The sequence below is a fragment of the Betta splendens genome, chromosome 13, assembly GCF_900634795.4.
Source record: "Betta splendens chromosome 13, fBetSpl5.4, whole genome shotgun sequence".
Lineage (NCBI taxonomy): Eukaryota > Metazoa > Chordata > Actinopteri > Anabantiformes > Osphronemidae > Betta > Betta splendens.
This window is the reverse complement of record NC_040893.2, coordinates 7,479,019-7,496,663: the sequence shown is the minus strand read 5'-3', so window position 1 is coordinate 7,496,663 and position 17,645 is coordinate 7,479,019. Positions and strand designations below refer to the sequence as shown.

The 17,645-nt window shown below is 43.0% G+C and overlaps 3 protein-coding genes across 8 annotated transcripts in view; 1 reads left to right on the top strand and 2 right to left on the bottom strand.

The window, feature by feature from the left end:
• Positions 1 to 1,248, top strand: part of LOC114868121 (collagen alpha-1(XXVI) chain) — a 15,764-nt gene extending 14,516 nt beyond the window's left edge. For both annotated transcript variants that reach the window (XM_029171499.3, XM_029171498.3), the window contains exon 13: positions 397 to 1,248. In XM_029171499.3, coding sequence (XP_029027332.1) covers positions 397 to 524 — 128 coding nt within the window. In that variant the 3' untranslated portion in view covers positions 525 to 1,248. The remainder of the gene's footprint in view (positions 1 to 396) is intronic.
• LOC114868122 (alpha-(1,3)-fucosyltransferase 4-like) lies at positions 1,163 to 11,408 on the bottom strand. 4 transcript variants are annotated; one of them, XR_008696447.1, is made up of 5 exons: positions 10,227 to 11,408; positions 6,671 to 6,835; positions 6,155 to 6,292; positions 4,838 to 5,248; positions 1,163 to 2,344 (listed from the first exon to the last, which is right to left on the bottom strand). XR_008696447.1 is itself a non-coding variant. In XM_029171500.3 (2 exons), exon 1 carries the CDS (start codon positions 11,296 to 11,298, stop codon positions 10,180 to 10,182), a length of 1,119 nt encoding a protein of 372 aa, XP_029027333.1. In that variant the 5' UTR covers positions 11,299 to 11,397; the 3' UTR covers positions 6,694 to 6,835; positions 10,135 to 10,179. The 4 variants fall into 4 exon arrangements, 1 of the variants encoding a protein (XP_029027333.1); XR_008696446.1 differs by lacking the exon at positions 6,155 to 6,292 and having other exon boundaries at positions 10,227 to 11,407; XR_008696445.1 differs by lacking the exons at positions 6,155 to 6,292; positions 6,671 to 6,835 and having other exon boundaries at positions 10,135 to 11,399.
• On the bottom strand, positions 6,729 to 17,645 carry LOC114868123 (alpha-(1,3)-fucosyltransferase 4-like). Of its 2 annotated transcripts, XR_008696448.1 has the most exons (3): positions 16,328 to 17,645; positions 14,174 to 15,148; positions 11,556 to 14,073 (listed from the first exon to the last, which is right to left on the bottom strand). XR_008696448.1 is itself a non-coding variant. In XM_029171501.3 (2 exons), the coding sequence occupies exon 1, from the start codon at positions 17,477 to 17,479 to the stop codon at positions 16,373 to 16,375; it is 1,107 nt and encodes a 368-aa protein (XP_029027334.1). In that variant the 5' UTR covers positions 17,480 to 17,645; the 3' UTR covers positions 6,729 to 6,835; positions 16,328 to 16,372. The 2 variants fall into 2 exon arrangements, 1 of the variants encoding a protein (XP_029027334.1); XM_029171501.3 differs by lacking the exons at positions 11,556 to 14,073; positions 14,174 to 15,148 and adding an exon at positions 6,729 to 6,835.

Sequence of the window (17,645 nt, the reverse complement as noted above, 5' to 3'; positions counted from 1 at the left end):
GCTTCATTGGTTGTGTTGGACCTTCAAATTTCAATGAAATGTATTTCACCTTACAATTTGATGGACCCTAATGTAATGTTTGAACATAAAACAGCTGATCAAGATACTGCCTTGCTGAGTCCTGTTTGTTTGAATGTTAAACCTTTAGGACTGTATGGAACAAATATATATTGCCTTTTGTTTCTTTAGATATTTCTAATATAAAAGGATATCCAAAAGAATATTGCTTTTATTTCCTTTAGAAAGAGCCCAGCTGTTTTTGCTAAGCTGATGAAATGAGAGGGAGACGGGTTTCGACCTTCTCGTGTGTCTGCCCCAGGACAAACCAGTCCAACTATCTGATATGTTGTTGCTGACTGCTATTGTCCCTTTTGTCTTGTCTCCTGGGTTACACAGAGAGCTCTGAAGGATCGGGGCTTCCCAGTGTTTCAGATTGGCTATCGTTCTCACCCTCCAAGATCAAGCGCCTTCAGCCTGTTCAAAGTCCAGTACTGGTGGAGAGACAAAGACGTGCTCCACTTTAAGAGTACTGTAACATCCATCTTGGTGTTTTTGTTTATAATTTTTTTTTTGTTTATTTTATTATTTGACTGAATCCATGTCTGTCTTGTCATTTACTGTCCTGTTGTAAAGTGATGAGATGTTGACCATTTCATACACACAAAAGGTCTTTTTGAATATAGCTCACCCTGTTGCCACATGACCTGAGTCTATGTATCCCTAGTAACAGAATTTATTGGTATCGCAAAATAAAATATAGTGTCATAAAGTGTTATAAGGAAGTTGGCAGCTGTTTTTCCTTCAGATCAAATACTGCACTGTAAACATCTCTGTTTGCTTGACTCAGGGTTCCGGCGATCCTACAGCAGATGCAACGTCACCTCGTTAAGTGTCTGTTACATTCTTGGAACAATGAGGTTCATCTTTCATATAAGCTGGTCAGGCACAGTTCTGCCTCCTTTGTGCGCTGCCTTGTTTAGAATGAGGTAAGGTGTGACAAGCTGCCAAGAGTATTTTTTTCTTGGTCGCTTTGACGCAGTTGCCAACTGAAATGCCACAAGTTCACACACAGGCCTGAAACGCGGCTCCATGGTCAAAATTATGCGTTTTGTTCTGCAAAAGGCTCTATCCTAATATGCAACAAAGGTCAATTTTGCCTTAGTGTTATCAAGTAAATGAGCACTTTATTACATTACATTACATAATGGAGTACAAAATACAAAACAATAAACTCTGTGAACCATTGTATCATATGATTGTCATTGTAGTCTGTTGTCTCAGTCAAATGTGTCTTAATAAAAAAGAATTGGATCCAGATGAAGAAATGCTTTGATGCAGTTTATATTTTTTACCAAACATTGGCTGAAATCTGAAATAGCTATAAAAAGCTATAAATATTTCTAATTACATTAGAAAATACATGTGAACCAACATACAGTCAAAACTATTAGACACAGCCACTGCTGATACTGAGTCTTTGCAGAAAGCAAGCTACGGAAAGCAACACAGACCTGGCACCATTTTACCTGCAGACTGATGCCAACTGAAGATCTGTGTAAAGGAGTGTCAAACAGACACTTCATTGAGCTCATACCAGTCTTGCTGGTTTCTAATAGTTAGGGATAAATGCTTTCTGTTTAGTCATCAAAGCTAAAACAATGGAGTTTAGACTGAATCTGAGATCTTCTGCAAAACGGTGGAAAACGTGTCAATCCAATGAGAACGGGTTTACACATTTGCAAAATGTGGGTTCTGCTAGAATAGTGATGATGAAGGTGGAGTGGATAATAGTTTCTTAAAACGATTCAAAGCAATCAAGAAAAACTGAAATATACTAAATACCATATACTAAAAATATCTGTAGCTCTGATAGCTAATTGGCTTGACATAGAGACCACCCAGGGCTGACCTGGCTTTCTACCAACGTTAACAAAGCTACCCTACCCATGCTGCCGTCATCATCATCATCTCCTGACACAGGCCTGCCACTTAAAAATGTTTGACATGTTGTCTTTTTTTAACGCGTCCTTTGTAAAACAAATGTATTCAGCAGGACTATGATTCTGATAATAGGTGTGAGATTAAAGTCGCCACAACAAATGGCTTCATTTCAGTGTCACCATTCATTACGTATCACATACCATTACTTCACAACCTAGACAGCTCCTCCTCCTCCTCCTCCTGCTCCTCGTCTTACTCTTCTTTTACACCCCCTTTTAATTATGAATTGTTGTTGTTTCAGACTTTGCTCTTTGTCCTCTTCATGGGTCATCACTTAACACGATTCGTTGTTATCAAGGTTACCAGCAACATCCCAGGGGAAGCATGCAGACATGTGATTTGCCTGTAAACAAACAGGTGATGGGTTTAGTGCATATTTTCAGCTTGGCAAGGAGTCTAAGCATCTACACACGCTCTGCCCGTGGATCATACAAGCACGCGTGCATGGCAAGACGCTGCCTGCGGTCCATGTGTTGGCTCCGCTCGCAGCGGAGGCGGTGTGTTTGCTGGACACAAGGGAGCGGGAGAGAGATGGCGTGTGTGATTTCCCCCTCTTGCCCTTTTTCTTGCGTTTGACAGTAAGATGGATGATTGCAATCACAGGAGCCATCAGTGAGGCAGAGCGGAGGGTCTATCAGGCAGGGAGACACAGCCATGGGAAGCCAGCCGTCAGATTACTGGGAACGTCGTGCTGTTTATTTGTGCTGAGGTTTTGTTGTTTCATATGCGTTTTCTCCTCTTTGCACCTCTGTGCGGCCTTTTGAAGTACAGAACATGAAGGCGTCCTCATAAAATATGTGTAGGCCATGAAAGAGGACTGGGGGCGACGGATTCTCCCCATTTCACACCATAGTAAACCTACTGAAAGGCAATACGCTTCTACAAACCAGCACAAATGACAGATTTCATAGCGATTAGATTGGTCTCTTTGATACCTTGAAAGAATGGGAGGCAGACTTTTTACTCCCAACTCAATGTTTCTCTTTTCAAGAGAAACATCTGTTGCTATACAAATGAGATTAGCGTGTCTCGTAGGTTATGAATGGCAGCATTATTGAGGAGGGGGTCCAGAGCAGAGCTGAGAATGAGAACTTGTAATAAGCTGTAGATGGAGCTGGGGCTTTTGAATCAGATTTAATTGCCTAAGAGTCTGAGTATTCATCAGGGGTACCTTCAGCAGAATCACCACTGGTGGTACCTTTATATTGTTGCTAAGCAACAATTCACCTCAGCTTCTGTACACTTTTTGACTTGTGACACCAGGTGATATTTCTTCCTCCAGGAGATGCACAGGGATGATGAATTACTCACGCCATCTATTTGACTTTCAACAGTCAGTCATCTGTATTTCACCGACTTATTATCTGCATTCCAGTTTTTTGTTAATAAGAATATAAAGTCAATTGTTGTTCAATTGTTAAATGAGTGATAAACTACTGTGACAAATACTACAAGCCACAAGGTGGCCTCCGTTATGTATTGGGTCTATATACGCAGGTGGGCAAACGAAAGGAATGATGGGGGATGCGGATGTGTTGAGTGAGTGATTAGGCAGCCCTGTAAAACGGCATAAATAACCGGTCAGCCAGTGTCTGGATAACAATTGTTATACAGGTGACTAGAAAAGAAGTCAGGACTTAACAAAAGTGGCGACGAGGACGTTTAACCTACGTGAGCTGTGCGGGGATATGGACGTTGTTCTGTTTTCCCGCTAATTGAGTTGCGTCGACGAAGGTCCCCAGCGGAGCAGCGGGGCCGTGAGGCGAGCGCGCGGTGTGCTGCTAGCTAAAGGCGAGGGGAGCAATACGGAAGTCGACGGAGTGACGAACGGACTTTTGTGGAAAAAGCAATTAACCCGGAGTCGGACATGGCGGAAGTTATTGGTTCTATCGAACCATTCGACGAAGGCGCTTATACGGAGCGTCTCGACTACTTTGTTGCAGCTAACGGGTAGTTCCGCCCTTTTTCACCGTCATGGGGCCCAAAACGTTTTGCTGCGCAATCTGTTGCAACCGGAAAAAAAACAGGGGCCTAATCGTATGCTGGAATATTTAACCAAGCACATTTCATCAAAGCCCTTGGTGATTGTGGAGAAGTTTATATTTCACAGACGTAACCAGGAAGAGCAGCATTGAAGAAGCAGGCTGTACACTGTGAGTTCAGGGAAACATTAAATGATACATAGACTTGTTGAGGATATGCGAGGAGCACAAATTATAATAATTGGATTCATAGCTCCTGAGTGAAGATACCAAATATGTTTATAATTTAGATTCACAAAATTTGGTTATTAGCTTAAATATTATAACTATATGATGATTGTCTATAGTTTTGTAAGTCAAACACTTAGTTATGATTAATTTATATTAATTGCAATAGTGAATAACTAATTTATGGGGCACCAAGGTGCTGTTACCAGGGACCAATACCTAATTTGGAATAGCCAATAGAGTCCCAATTGTATTTAAGTTAGTTGAAGGGTGAACTCCGTACCATAGCCGACTCAATTTACCAGTGCTGCAAAGCCGTATACAATAATCACAGAGATATTAACTCCAGTATCAACAATATCTTGAATAACTCAGCAAAAGCAACAGCACAGTACCACAATGAAGCAAGCTTAAGCTAGTGAAATCACGGATCACAGCACTTCAATGTGCACCTCTTAGATTCACGCAGATCTATAACAGAGTTACAGTCACGTGATCGTGGATATGCGCAGTGGTCAGAACCCGTGTTCAGCAACAGGAAAGAAAAACAACATAACAATAAAACAACTACTGATCCCCTAAGAGTTCTACTCTGCTTAGACTTAAAAAGAATGCCTCTGACTTACTGTTCAGTTCTGGTGAGAAGATCCGGCGTTGCGTGCGTGCTTGCGCTGTTGCGGTCCGGTCCGTGCGTCGCGGTGATCGTGTCGTGATCAGCTGAGTCGGCAGCGGGTGAGACGATTAAGCTGGCGGTTTCTTGCCGGGTGGCTGCTGGCTGCGGTGGAGGCTCTGAGGTGTGCCGGGGGCAGAGGGGACGCTCCACGTGGACGAAGGTGATGGAGAGAGGAGAACAAGTGACCGTCGAGGGAGTGGAGTGGAGAGGACATAGGGAGTGAAGAGAACAAGGGACGAGTCTTTGGTGATGGCAGCTTTTAGAACTGCGTTTTCAGTCACACCCATTCAGTCCAATCAGGATGGCTGTTTGCTGCTGTTTGTTAGTGTTTAAAATGGTGATTCCTCAGAGGAGGAGCGGTCCACTGCAATAAATACAATACAGATAATGAAAATGGATCAAAGTTCAGATGGTTACTGGGTTAAAGTCAAGCTAGAATGACATTCTGTGCAAATGGAAATAGACACAGGATCTGAGGCATCTTCACTTCCTAGTAACATTTATAATCAATGAGACACCCCCCTTTGCACACCTCTGACACAGTTTTCAAAGCATATACAGGCCATAAAGTACATATGAAAGAAATCACTAATGTAACTGTGCAGTGCAATGGCCAAACTGAAACGCTTCCAGTCTACGCTACCAAGAGTAACTATCCAGCGTTGATGGGGCGCTTGTGGTTGGACAAAATTGGGTTTAACTGGCACACAATAAGGAAGCTGTCACACAGTCTACACTTCAGGTTGTGTTAGAGAAATATGAAGAAGTGTTTCAGGTTCAGGATGAGTTAGGTAGTATGAAAGACATTACTGTGAAGCTACATGTCAAACCTGGTAGCAAGCCAGCGTTTATGAAAGAAAGGCCAGTACCATACGCTGTGAAACCTAAAGAAGGGGTTGATCTGGAACCTGGATCTGGAGCTGCTGGAGTGCAATGTTACTTGGATGACATCCTATGCACTGGAGCCACTGAGGAAGAGCACCTTTTGCTTCGTGAACATTAACAAGGCAGAAACAATTTATGTTTGGAGTTTGGAAGTTTCACCAGTACTTCTACAGAAGGAAGTTTACACTTTTCACCGAAAACCGACCTCTCACCAAAATTTTGGGTCCGTACACAGGAAAACCACCACTTGTTGCAAGCAGAATGCAGAGATGGGATTTGCTGTTGTCAGCACATTTGTATGACAACACGTACCGTCAATCAGGAGCTCACTGCAATGCAGATGGCTTATCTATACTACCACTCCCTAGTGCAAAGCCAGACTCACATGTAGTGTATATCTTCTACTTCAGGGAAGTGTCAGTAGTGCTTGTGTCTGCGTCTCAAGTCAAGAAAGAGACCCGCACTGATCCTGAGTTGTCTGCTGTCATGGACATGATTGTGGCTATCATGAGATTCACCACCACTGAAAGGACCAATGAGAAAGTGGGTGAGGTGTTCAGTCGTTTTGGGTCTCCAGTACAGTTAGTGTCTGATAATGGGCCACAGATTATATCACAGGAGATGACTGCATTTCTACAAACCAGAGGAGTGCAGCACTGTACTTTAGCACCATATCATCTGGAAATGAATGCACTTGCAGAACGGTTTGTTCAAACCAAGAAACATGCCTCAAAAACATCATTTTTGAACTGGGAGACTCTGTACTGGCAAGGAATTATCATGCTGAAACAGTTGCAGGAACCCACTTTGGGTGGGTTCCTGCAACTGTTTCAACATTCTCATACACCGTGGAGACAGCTGACACTGTATGGAGGAGACATGTTGACCAGCTGCTGCCTACCTCTTCTGCATCTATCGAACTGACTTGTCAGATAGATTCTAATGCTCTTCTGAATGACTCTGCTCATCCAACCTCAGCAGTTGCAGTCCAAGAGACAAGGGTTCTAGCTGCTGATGCCTTGATCTCAGGAAACCTTCTCTACAGCCTCATCGGAGGTAGAAACATCTGTAAGACGGAAAGACACTGTTATCGTAGATCGCCAGTATCCTACAAGAGAGAGGCGGCCTCCAGCACGTTTAACCTGTGTTTGAGTTATCCATATAAATCCATATAAAAACGTTATTCTTTGTTATGTGAAACTAGTGAAACACTGATATTGTTACATGTGTTACACATACCTGGATTGTATGGGAACTGTTTGTTACAAAATGTTGCAGATGTAAGATGATTGGACATTCCTTGTAAGAGGGGAGGAGATGTTATGTATTTGGTCTATATACGCAGGTGGGCAAACGAAGGATTGATGGGGGATGCGGATGTGTTGTGTGAGTGATTGGGCAGCCCTGTAAAATGGCGTATATAAAGAGTAATGGTCAGCCAGTGTCTGGACAACAATTGTTATACAGGTGACTAGGAAGAAAGTCAGGATATAACAGCCTCTGCTGCGTCTGTGCCACCTCACGGACTCCTCCCTATTATAACACAAATATAAATGCTATAATTTGACGTTAATAAACCATGCAATTTGGATGGATGCAATGCTTGTGTGACCACAGTGTCTGATGAAAGTGGTCCAAGCAGTGGCGGCCCTGGTCAACTTGGCGCCCTGGGCTGCTGTCCAGTTCAACCTTGCCTAAAAGCACCACTGGGTCCAATGGATCGCTCGGGGGGGTTGTGTGTTTGCTCAGACACATGAAAAATTAGAGGGGACATTGTATGCAGTGCACATAGGGATAATATCTGTGTTCCTGACCCTTTATGCCTGATGTCCCTGCATACATTTTCAATTTTGATAAGGATGACTGGAGAAAAATTTGCTCAAGGTCTTATGTTCCACAGACGTGGATACATTTCTTAAGCAGGTACAAAGTCATGGTGTAGAACAAATCTGTCTGCATCCTGCAAACTTTCTATTGGTGCCAAGCTGTAAAAACAGACTTGGGAAGGCGATGGTCATTGGTGAGCCTCGGATTGTTGCGGCCACACTTCCGGTTCAATCATATTTAAATTTGTTTAAACTATTAAAAAATACATTTAACATAGATCAGTGGATGTGGATTTCTGTTTTACTTTATCATAATCATATTTTTCAGGTGAGGTAAGGCGCCAGTGATGTGAATGATGCAGTTTCTGTTATGACTCAGGCTTCAATGCCATGCCATGATCCAGGGGGCATTCTGGCTCTGTTTTGTGTGGTTGTTTCTCTTGTGATTCCCTGTTTGTGATTAGTTGATTATTGTCACCTGTTTGTACCTGTATTTGAAGCCTTAGTTTGGATTGTGTCCTTTTCGGGTTGTTGTTGAAGATATCACATTTGTTTGGCCTCACCAACTTGCTTGTCATTGTCCTGAGTCAAGGATTGTCTGGTCCATGCGTACTGTATGTCTGTCCTTGAGTCGCTTGTTTCTAGTTTTGATTTATTAATTAGCTTTTCCCCCTGCAGTGATGTTTAGTTTAGTTATTTGTGTGTATTAGTCTTTGTGTTTCTTAAGTTATTAATACAACTTGTATTTACGGGTTGCTCTGGGTCGTTGCATTTGGAGCCTTCCCTCTACTGATCATAGTGAGCATGGCTGAATTCTACTTTGCCCTAATGTAACAGTTTCTGGTCTGGTCCTTGGCTGTTAAACATGCAAGCAATGGGCAGCTACACAAAATGGTAGAAGATTCTGAGTATGGAACATTTGCCCTGTGGCGTCAGAAAGCTTGAGGTTCAGCCATACCAATGGCTCCTGTCACCTTCTTCATATTGAAAGGTGCTTTTAGACACCTGCCTTTATCCTTGTCACAGACTGGCTCAACATTTGTAACAAGGAGGGGCCACACAAGTCAAGTTCATTTACTCAGGTTTATTAGCTCAACTAATATAATTGGCACAATATAAATATGGCACGTGAGAAGGTTTATAATCAGTGGTGTGTGGAAAATTTGGATGAGCGAGAGGTAAGATGTGTGACAGTGTTGTATGCAGTTTAAACAGACCAAAGCGGATATTACATAGATGCTGGGGAGTCACTGAGACGGATGGAGGTGTGACCACTTTGCTCTAACAACCACTTCCTGTTTGCAAGCACCTACCAAAAAAAGGAAACAAAGCCACGAACAGAAGGGGGCGTAATATTACTTTTATAATAAGCCTGGGGCTCTTTTTATGCTCTTTAGCTCAGTCTGTTTTATTTGAGCCCTGACAGTTATTTAAGCTGAACAAGGAAAGATTCAGCTCTGAGTCAGTCCTCATCACATGCTCATACTGTACTGCCCTGATGACGTTTTAAACATAAAACCATATCTGAACCGTATCCTGAACCGTGTTCTTGGCACCGAACACACCCTTTGTCATTTATTTTAAGCACATACAATTTTGAGAAGGAGCCCAGTCAAACAACTGATTGGTGTTATATGAACTTAGTGCGTGTAACTGTAACGCTACTTCAAATGTACCTATGTCAACAACAAACGTGTACAGAAAGGTGGGATGAGCCATTATGAATAATAGCCTGCTGAATGAGGAAATGTGAGAGGAGCTTGAGAAGAAGGAAGTTCACCTGGTTCAGATAGATCACATTACTTGTTCACAGTAAATAAACATTCAACATTCGCCATTTTATTTTAATGGAATAGTGAAACAAAGGGTTGTGTGTGCTTGGGCGTGTGTGATAGTGCCAGGCACCTGAAAACTTGAACGCTGATATGCGCCACAGCTTTAAATATTTGCAGGGGCGACTGCAGGATTAATTTGATTAGACAGAGGTGCACATATTTATTGCACTAAAAACAGTACACTGCACTATATCACTTGCTCAGGCCCATGATTATTTAATTTAATTTCCGTTCACCTGGAGACAATGGAATTTATTTAACTTTTCAAGCATGACTTACTGCTGTGTGGTACTTCATGTTATGTGATACTTTATTATTACAAATATTCTAACGTTTTATTATTATGCATTATTGCACATTAAACCTGATGTTTGCCAGGTGCAATTGCAGCAAGGAATTAATAATCCTAAGGTCAATAAAACTCCATCTTCCTAATTACAGTAAACAATATAAGGACATATCATAGTCTATTTATTAGCGCTCAAGTGTCAGGTATAGAAAAATAGAAAAGGCAAACGGTGGGATTTTGACGTTTGGTTTATTAAAAGTAAAAGATGATTTACTAGATACCACTTTCTATAGCTCATTTTGAGACAATAAACCAATAAAAACCCAATTTAAAAAATATATATATTAAATAAACATTTGACTTTATGTTTACTTTATAAACCTTAGAACCTGAGAGGAGTAAGTTTGTCCTTTACCTCTTTTCCTGCATATTAGTTCAGGTACTAGAGGTGATCTCGTTGTCACGACTTGTACCACTCGCCCAGGTTTTGGACCACGTCCGTCTTACCCAAGCTGCTCCTCACCGCCTTACAGGCTGTGCAGTACTGCTCTCTCCAGAATACGATTTGGTGCATGCTGTAGCCCTTTCTCCAGTCCAGGTGCTTCTTCAGCCGACCCGGATTGACCCTCAGCGTCTGCAGGTACCGAGCCAGTTCTTCCACCGTGGGGAAGTCATCTACGTGGATAAAAGCTTCGGGGGGCAGAAAGCGCTCATAGTTCTTCCTGGACGGACCCAGGACCACCGGGACGGCACCGGCCTCTATCGAGTTCCACAACTTCTCCGTCATGTAATCCGTGTGCTGCGAGTTCTCCATGGCCAGGTAGAAAAGGTACTGTCGGACCAGCTGCACCACGTTGTTGCCGCTCTCCGGAGGTAACGGGCGATGTCCGTGCCCGAACACGTCCACGTCGATGTACTGGCGCAGCTTGTTGTACAGGATCACTCGTGCCTGGTTCTGCGACCAGTTGCTGACGACCCAGGCCACGAAGTGGGGCCTGGAGAGTTCTGAGTCCGACGGAGTGCTGAGCGGCTGCGCCACACCTGTTACCTCGCGCCCGACGGGGACGACGCTGCCGTAAGGGATGAAAATGCTTGAATCCTTCCGGTAGCTCATCGTGAGGTTAAAAACCCCCTCAAAGCTGCCTAGTCTGGGTGAGTGCGAGGGCGACTCATAGTTCATCCAGATCCACTTTTGCGCACTCGGCCGTGGTTCCGATGGCAGTTGGACGCTGCCGGCGCCAATCTCCCGGTGGTGAAAAACCACAGCATCAGCTCGCGCGTACTCGCTCCTGTCATCGGTGATCCGGCACCCATCGATCTTATACAGCGCTGAACAGTTCGGAATATCACGGGTTCCGAAAGGATTCGCCCATATTAAAAGCGTCACTGCTCGTTTAGGGGCACGAAACAACGGAATTGGCTTGTGTTCATCGGGCAGGTAAGTTAGACAGAGTCCAATAAATGTAAAAAGGCCGACTGTGGCCACGCACAGACGCACACAGTTTTTCTTGCTGAAGCAAAGATCCGAGTCTGAGCGGCCTGCATCTTTCCCCTGAACGTCAGCCTCCATCGACGCCATTTAATCAACCTGATGTTACCTGTTTGGTTTGTCCACAAGGATGGATTCGACTTTCAGGAAACGACAGGTAGAAAAGGCTGCTGCATTGTCTTTTTTTGTTCACTGACACACCCAAACCAGCTCAATATATTGGTTACACCTCCTGGTAAGAAGACATTATTTGACAGTCAAATCATTTATTATACTAAATGTTTTTGTGACCTGTCCGTCTACGTGTCACTTCAGCTTCCTTGGTTAAAAGCAAGACATCCGCGGGTCTGTGTTGCTTCTATCGTCAGTGGGGCTTTTGTGAGGCCTGCCAGCTGTAGGTGGGTAAACACCTTGGCTCTGGACATGTGTCCACTGGAGGAAGTCAGTTTTAAAAAACACACATTTGCCACAGTCATTCAGTCGGAGGGCCATATATTATTTTATGATAGATGCAAATTAGAGAATAAGCAACTCACACGTCATATTTAATGGTTCAGCTAATAAGCTCAGTGGAGATAATAAGTAACCAATCCCTCAGATCACGTGATCTGAATAACGAAAGCAGTTTTTTTGGCGTTGATCCGGGTGAAACTACACCTGGAGGCCTGGCGGTCCTCCCTGCATCCTTGTATAAAACGCAAACGAAGCCGTTCGCCACTAGATGTCTCCCTCCACAAGCACATAATGAGTGGCGTCCTGCTCGGCTGTAAGTGGCGCTGGAATCTGCAAACTGTGCGTATTTAATTAGACAAGTGAATAAACATTCCTCTTGGAAATTAGTCATGCAGCAGCAAAACTTTGAAAAGGTTTAACTTGAATGTTTTATTTTATAGATATGACCCACCGCTGCAAAGCTCACCAACTAAAAATGTTAATAGATGACTCAGTTTTAATTTGAGCATTTCTCCCCTAAACAAACACAGGGCAGGGATGAAAGAAAAAAACATTAACCCTTTAGTCTCTGCATGAAGGCCCTTCTGGTTATTATCATTAAGCAAATACATTCTGATCAAAACTGTAAAAAATAGATGGACTAGGTAGGCGGTCAAGACAGGAACAGGCACAAGGTCAATACACGAAACATGGTCTAGTATAAAAAGTGGTGAGTGCATGCAACAATCTGACAAAGGACTGAAGGTGAGTACTGGTCTACATATACAGAATATAATAACTGATTACACACAGGTGGGTTAAATCATGTGATTGGAAGATAAAGCAGAAACTAAACGGGACTGGTCACAACCGGAAGTAACAACAAAATAATAAAGAAGTGGCATGTAGAGCATCTTGAGAGTTTGGAACTGTGAGACTCATTACCTAGTCACAATTAACCATTCAAAAGCAGAAATGGCACTTTTAAAGTTAAGGTTTTGGTTTGGTGCTTTTATTTTGAAAGGATTTGGAAGAGATGTGTGTACTTAACAGCAAAACTGTAAAATAGTTTTATTAACTAGTCACAATTACCATTTCAAAAGCAAAGATAGTGCAAATAAAGCTAAAATTCTGGATTGTGCTTTTATTTTGAAAGGATTCAGGGGAAGTGTGTGAATAATTACTAAACAATTAAACACTTTAATGAGCTGATCAGTAAGATGCATAGAGTTTCTACACTGAGCATCAAGAGTTTGTCCTGTCAATACTGCAGCTGCATCGTTGCCATGGAAACGAAAGACGAAAAAATCAGGTTCATTTTGTTCTTTTAAATATGTAGGACTTCTGCGTTTCTCAGAAAAAGTCAAATGCATTAGAGTCTTTGGGAGGAATTCTGGAAGTCTGCACCTTGAGGCATCTACAGACTAAAGTATAGGTCAGATGGCTTAACCAGACACATCATTAGAAAGAAGACGAGTATGACTACGAACAAGTGAAAAAGTATTTTGACAGAATCAAAATTGTTGCTGTTCTGACAAGTAAAAGAGTGACATTCTGACTTAAAAAAACGAGTCCTCGCACTCTAGCTGTGACATCACGCACTCTAGCTCACGCACTACACACTAATGGAAACGCTGAAAATTTGCCAAAAACCACACAATATTTGAACTGCTATAGATCCTAAAGTATTTAAGATATGAAAAAGCTGAATGGAAGATTAATAGTTTAATATCTGATAAAACCTTAAACGGTGTTTAGAATATGCTCAAGTAGTTAAAGCTGAAAGAAGACAAAGCTGAAGAGTATTTGAAAACATTTTTCCATTCATTTCAATGGGGAAATTCTGATGAATTTTGATTTGAATTTTGATTAAGCTGAATATTTTTATATTTGAATTCTTTCACAGTGGTGCAGTGGGTAGTACTGTAAAATGTATGGAAGAACAATAATACTAATAAAAAAAATAGATAGAGCATTTTCATAGGAAAATACACAGCGATGCGGCAATGCGGAATGTATTCCTGAAGAATTGCAGAAAGTAGCGGAAACATTTAAAACATAGCTAAAAATAGCTGACCCATGTTGTCATGTTTAACTTGTGTGTCACTTATGTTGTTGCCATTTCCTGTTTTATTTTGACATTTCCTGTTTTGTTCCTGCCAGTATGTCATGTGTTCCACCACCTGTTCCTTGTTAGTAATCAGCCTGTGCATATAGTCACCAGTACTTACCTTAGTTCCCCGCCAGATTGTTTGTTCATACGCCCGTGACAACTCTCCAGCGTTTACCAGTAAGTTTGTTCATGTACCAGTTTTCTGCCTGTTGTTTGCCCGTGCCTCTGCCTTGTCCCCGTCTGTACCTACGCTGGAGTTTTTTGGATTTGCTGTGTTCAATGGGGAATCCTGTGCCAAGTGAAGTTCCCACTAGAGGAGTCTGTGTAGAAAGCGAGAATTTAGGAGGCAGGGATGACAAAAGGAAAATATTATAACAATATTGTTATGTTAAACTGGTGAACAGCTGATGGGCAACCTACCGCTGGTGGCCATCCCCAGCCCTGAGCGACGACCACCCACAAAGAGCCAGAGTCACGCTCCTCCTCAGGGTGTAACAATAATACAAACAAACAGTAATATAACAATGTTTGCATTGAAATATTCCCAACATCTTCATTGCTGTACTGGTTATAATATGATTTAAACCACTTAACAAACTACTTTAATGAAGGTCATTTTAAATGAACAATTCACTACAAATGATAAAAACTTACACCCCTGGGAAAAGTACAAATACTGCAGGTAAAACTATCTTTTTTATTCTGGCATCACTTTCAGCTGCTATTTGACCAACTGCTTGAAAAAGGTTCTTTTGTTTGTCACTGCTGATGTGTCCTTGATGTGTTTGCTATACTATATAGACATGGCATAATTTACTCGTCACAGACCGGCCCAAAAGTTATAACAAGGAGGGGCCACACAAGTCAGGTTCATTTACTCAGGGTTATTGTAACTCAATTAATATAACTGGGACAACATAATTATGGCATGTAAGAAGGTTTAATATCAGTGCTGTGTGGAAAGTTTGGATGAATGACAGGAAAGATGTGAGACAGTGTTGTTAAAACAGACTGTGATGGGAAAAATTGTGTCTTTGTGCTTTATCAGTCATCAATACTTACCATTCTCAAACAAACAAATGATCTCTTGTGTCCTTTCATACATCAAGTTTAAACATCTGATGTTCTGTTAGGCCCTGCGATGGGCTGGTGACCCGTCCAGGGTGTACCCTGCCTCTCGCCCATAGCCAGCTGGAATAGGCTCCAGCACCCCCGCAACCTCCATATGGGATTAAGCGGTATAGAAAATGGATGGATGTTCTGTTTGAGTGACTAAAGTTTATGATATGTGTCTGTCTGTTACAACCTGGTTTCTGGCTCCCTCCTATCTGACTCCCCACCAGACCCAAGGCTGTAAAATCGAATGCATCTTTCCCCGAAGCTTGGTGTTCGTTCCTTTTGATAAAAAGACAAGCTTGATGTAAAAGTGAGAATGTAAACATTCTTATTCACGGTGAGATAAGGAGGCACAAACAATTCAATTGGTGCAGAGAGACATTCCACCAGAGCCAGAGAAAGGTGTTAAAAGGCAGAAGAAACTTGAGGATCATGGGCTCTTTGCATCACACCTTTGTGGTGTGTGCACTGATCTCCCCAGCTGGTTTTTGATTTGTTGATGTGCACAATCAATCTCCATGTTTTTGATTGGCTTTCCCCAATATTTTTATTGCTGGGAAGTCACTGATACAGCAACCTATCCAGCGGAGGCGCGACCACACTGCAGCAACCACTACCTGATTGCCAGCGCCAACTAAAAAAAAGTAGCTCCTTTTATGCTTTTTAGGTCAGTCTGTTTTATTTGAGCCCTGATGGGTATTTGAGCTGAACAAGGAAAGATTTTTCTGCAAATTCCACACACAGTCACGTGCTCTGAGTCAGTCCCTATCACATGCTCATACTGTACTGCCCTAATAACATTTTATTCATAAAACCATATCTGAACCGTATCTTGATTCGTGTTTTGGCAACAAACATACTCTTTGTCATTTATTTTAAGCACTTACAATTTGGAGAACAGAGTTAAAATTGATTTGTCGTATGTGAATTTAGTGCCTGTAACTGTGTATCTGAACACTACTTCAAACGTACGTTTCACCGCTGCCAGCAGGTAGGCGGGCACCTACCGGCTCATACTATGGGCTGATAACCACTGATAATGACTATTGAATGTCAAGCTCTCACATTTCCTCATCAGCAAGTTCGTCTGGTTCAGATAGTATCACGTCTTCACAGTATTTAAAGATTCAGATTTCAACATTTCCCATTTTATTTTAATGGAAAAGCGAATCAAAGGTTTGTGTGTGCATGTTTGTGGTAGTGCCAGGCACCTAAAAAATTGAACGCTGATAAATGCCACAAAAAGGCAAACAGTGGGATTTTAACGTTTGGTTTATTAAAAGTGAAAATGAGTTACAAAGTGAAAAGATTTACTAATGAGATACCACTTTCTATAGCTCATTTTGAGACAATAAACTAATAAAAACCCAATTTTAAAATATATATATTAAATAAACATTTGACTTTATGTTTACTTTATAAACCTTAGAACCTGAGAGGAGTAGGTTTGTCCTTTACCTCTTTTCCTGCATATTAGTTCAGGTGCTAGAGGTGATCTCGTTGTCACGACTTGTACCACTCGCCCAGGTTTTGGACCACGTCCGTCTTACCCAAGCTGCTCCTCACCACCTTGCAGGCCGTGCAGTAGTGCTCGCTCCAGGGTGCAACACGATGCATGCTGTAGCCCTTTCTCCAGTCCAGGTGCTTCTTCAGCCGATGCGGATTGACCCTCAGCGTCTGCAGGTACCGAGCCAGTTCTTCCACCGTGGGGAAGTCATCTACGTGGATAAAAGCTTCGGGGGGCAGAAAGCGCTCATAGTTCTTCCTGGACGGACCCAGGACCACCGGGACGGCACCGGCCTCTATCGAGTTCCACAGCTTCTCCGTCATGTAATCCGTGTGCTGCGAGTTCTCCATGGCCAGGTAGAAAAGGTACTGTCGGACCAGCTGCACCACGTTGTTGCCGCTCTCCGGAGGTAACGGGCGATGTCCGTGCCCGAACACGTCCACGTCGATGTACTGGCGCAGCTTGTTGTACAGGATCACTCGTGCCTGGTTCTGCGACCAGTTGCTGACGACCCAGGCCACGAAGTGGGGCCTGGAGAGTTCTGAGTCCGACGGAGTGCTGAGCGGCTGCGCGACACCTGTTACCTCGCGCCCGACGGGAATGACGCTGCCGGACGGGATGAAAATGCTTGAATCCTTCCGGTAGCTCATCGTGAGGTTAAAAACCCCCTCAAAGCTGCCTAGTCTGGGTGAGTGCGAGGGCGACTCGAAGTTCATCCAGATCCACTTTTGCGCGCTTGGCCGTGGTTCCGATGGCAGTTGGACGCTGCCGGCGCCAATCTCCCGGTGGTGAAAAACCACAGCATCAGCTCGCGCGTACTCGCTCCTGTCATCGGTGATCCGGCACCCATCGATCTTATACAGCGCTGAACAGTCCGGAATATCTCGGTTTCCGAAAGGATGCGCCCATATTAAAAGCGTCACTGCCCGTTTAGGGGCACGAAACAACGGAATTGGCTTGTGTTCATCGCGGAGGTAAGTTAGACAGACTCCAATAAATGTAAAAAGTGTGGCCACGCACAGACACGCAAAGGTTTTCTTGCGGAAGCAGAAGTTTGAGCGGCCCGCATCATTCCCCTGAACGTCAGCCTCCATCGACGCCATTTGACCAGTCTGATGTTACCTGTCTGTTCACAATGAGCGACTTGAGTTTCAGGAAACAACATGATATACAGTAGGTCTACTGCATAGTCTTTTTTTTACTAACACACCCAAACCACTTCAATATATTGGTTACACCTACTGGTAAGTAAAAGATTTGACAGACAAA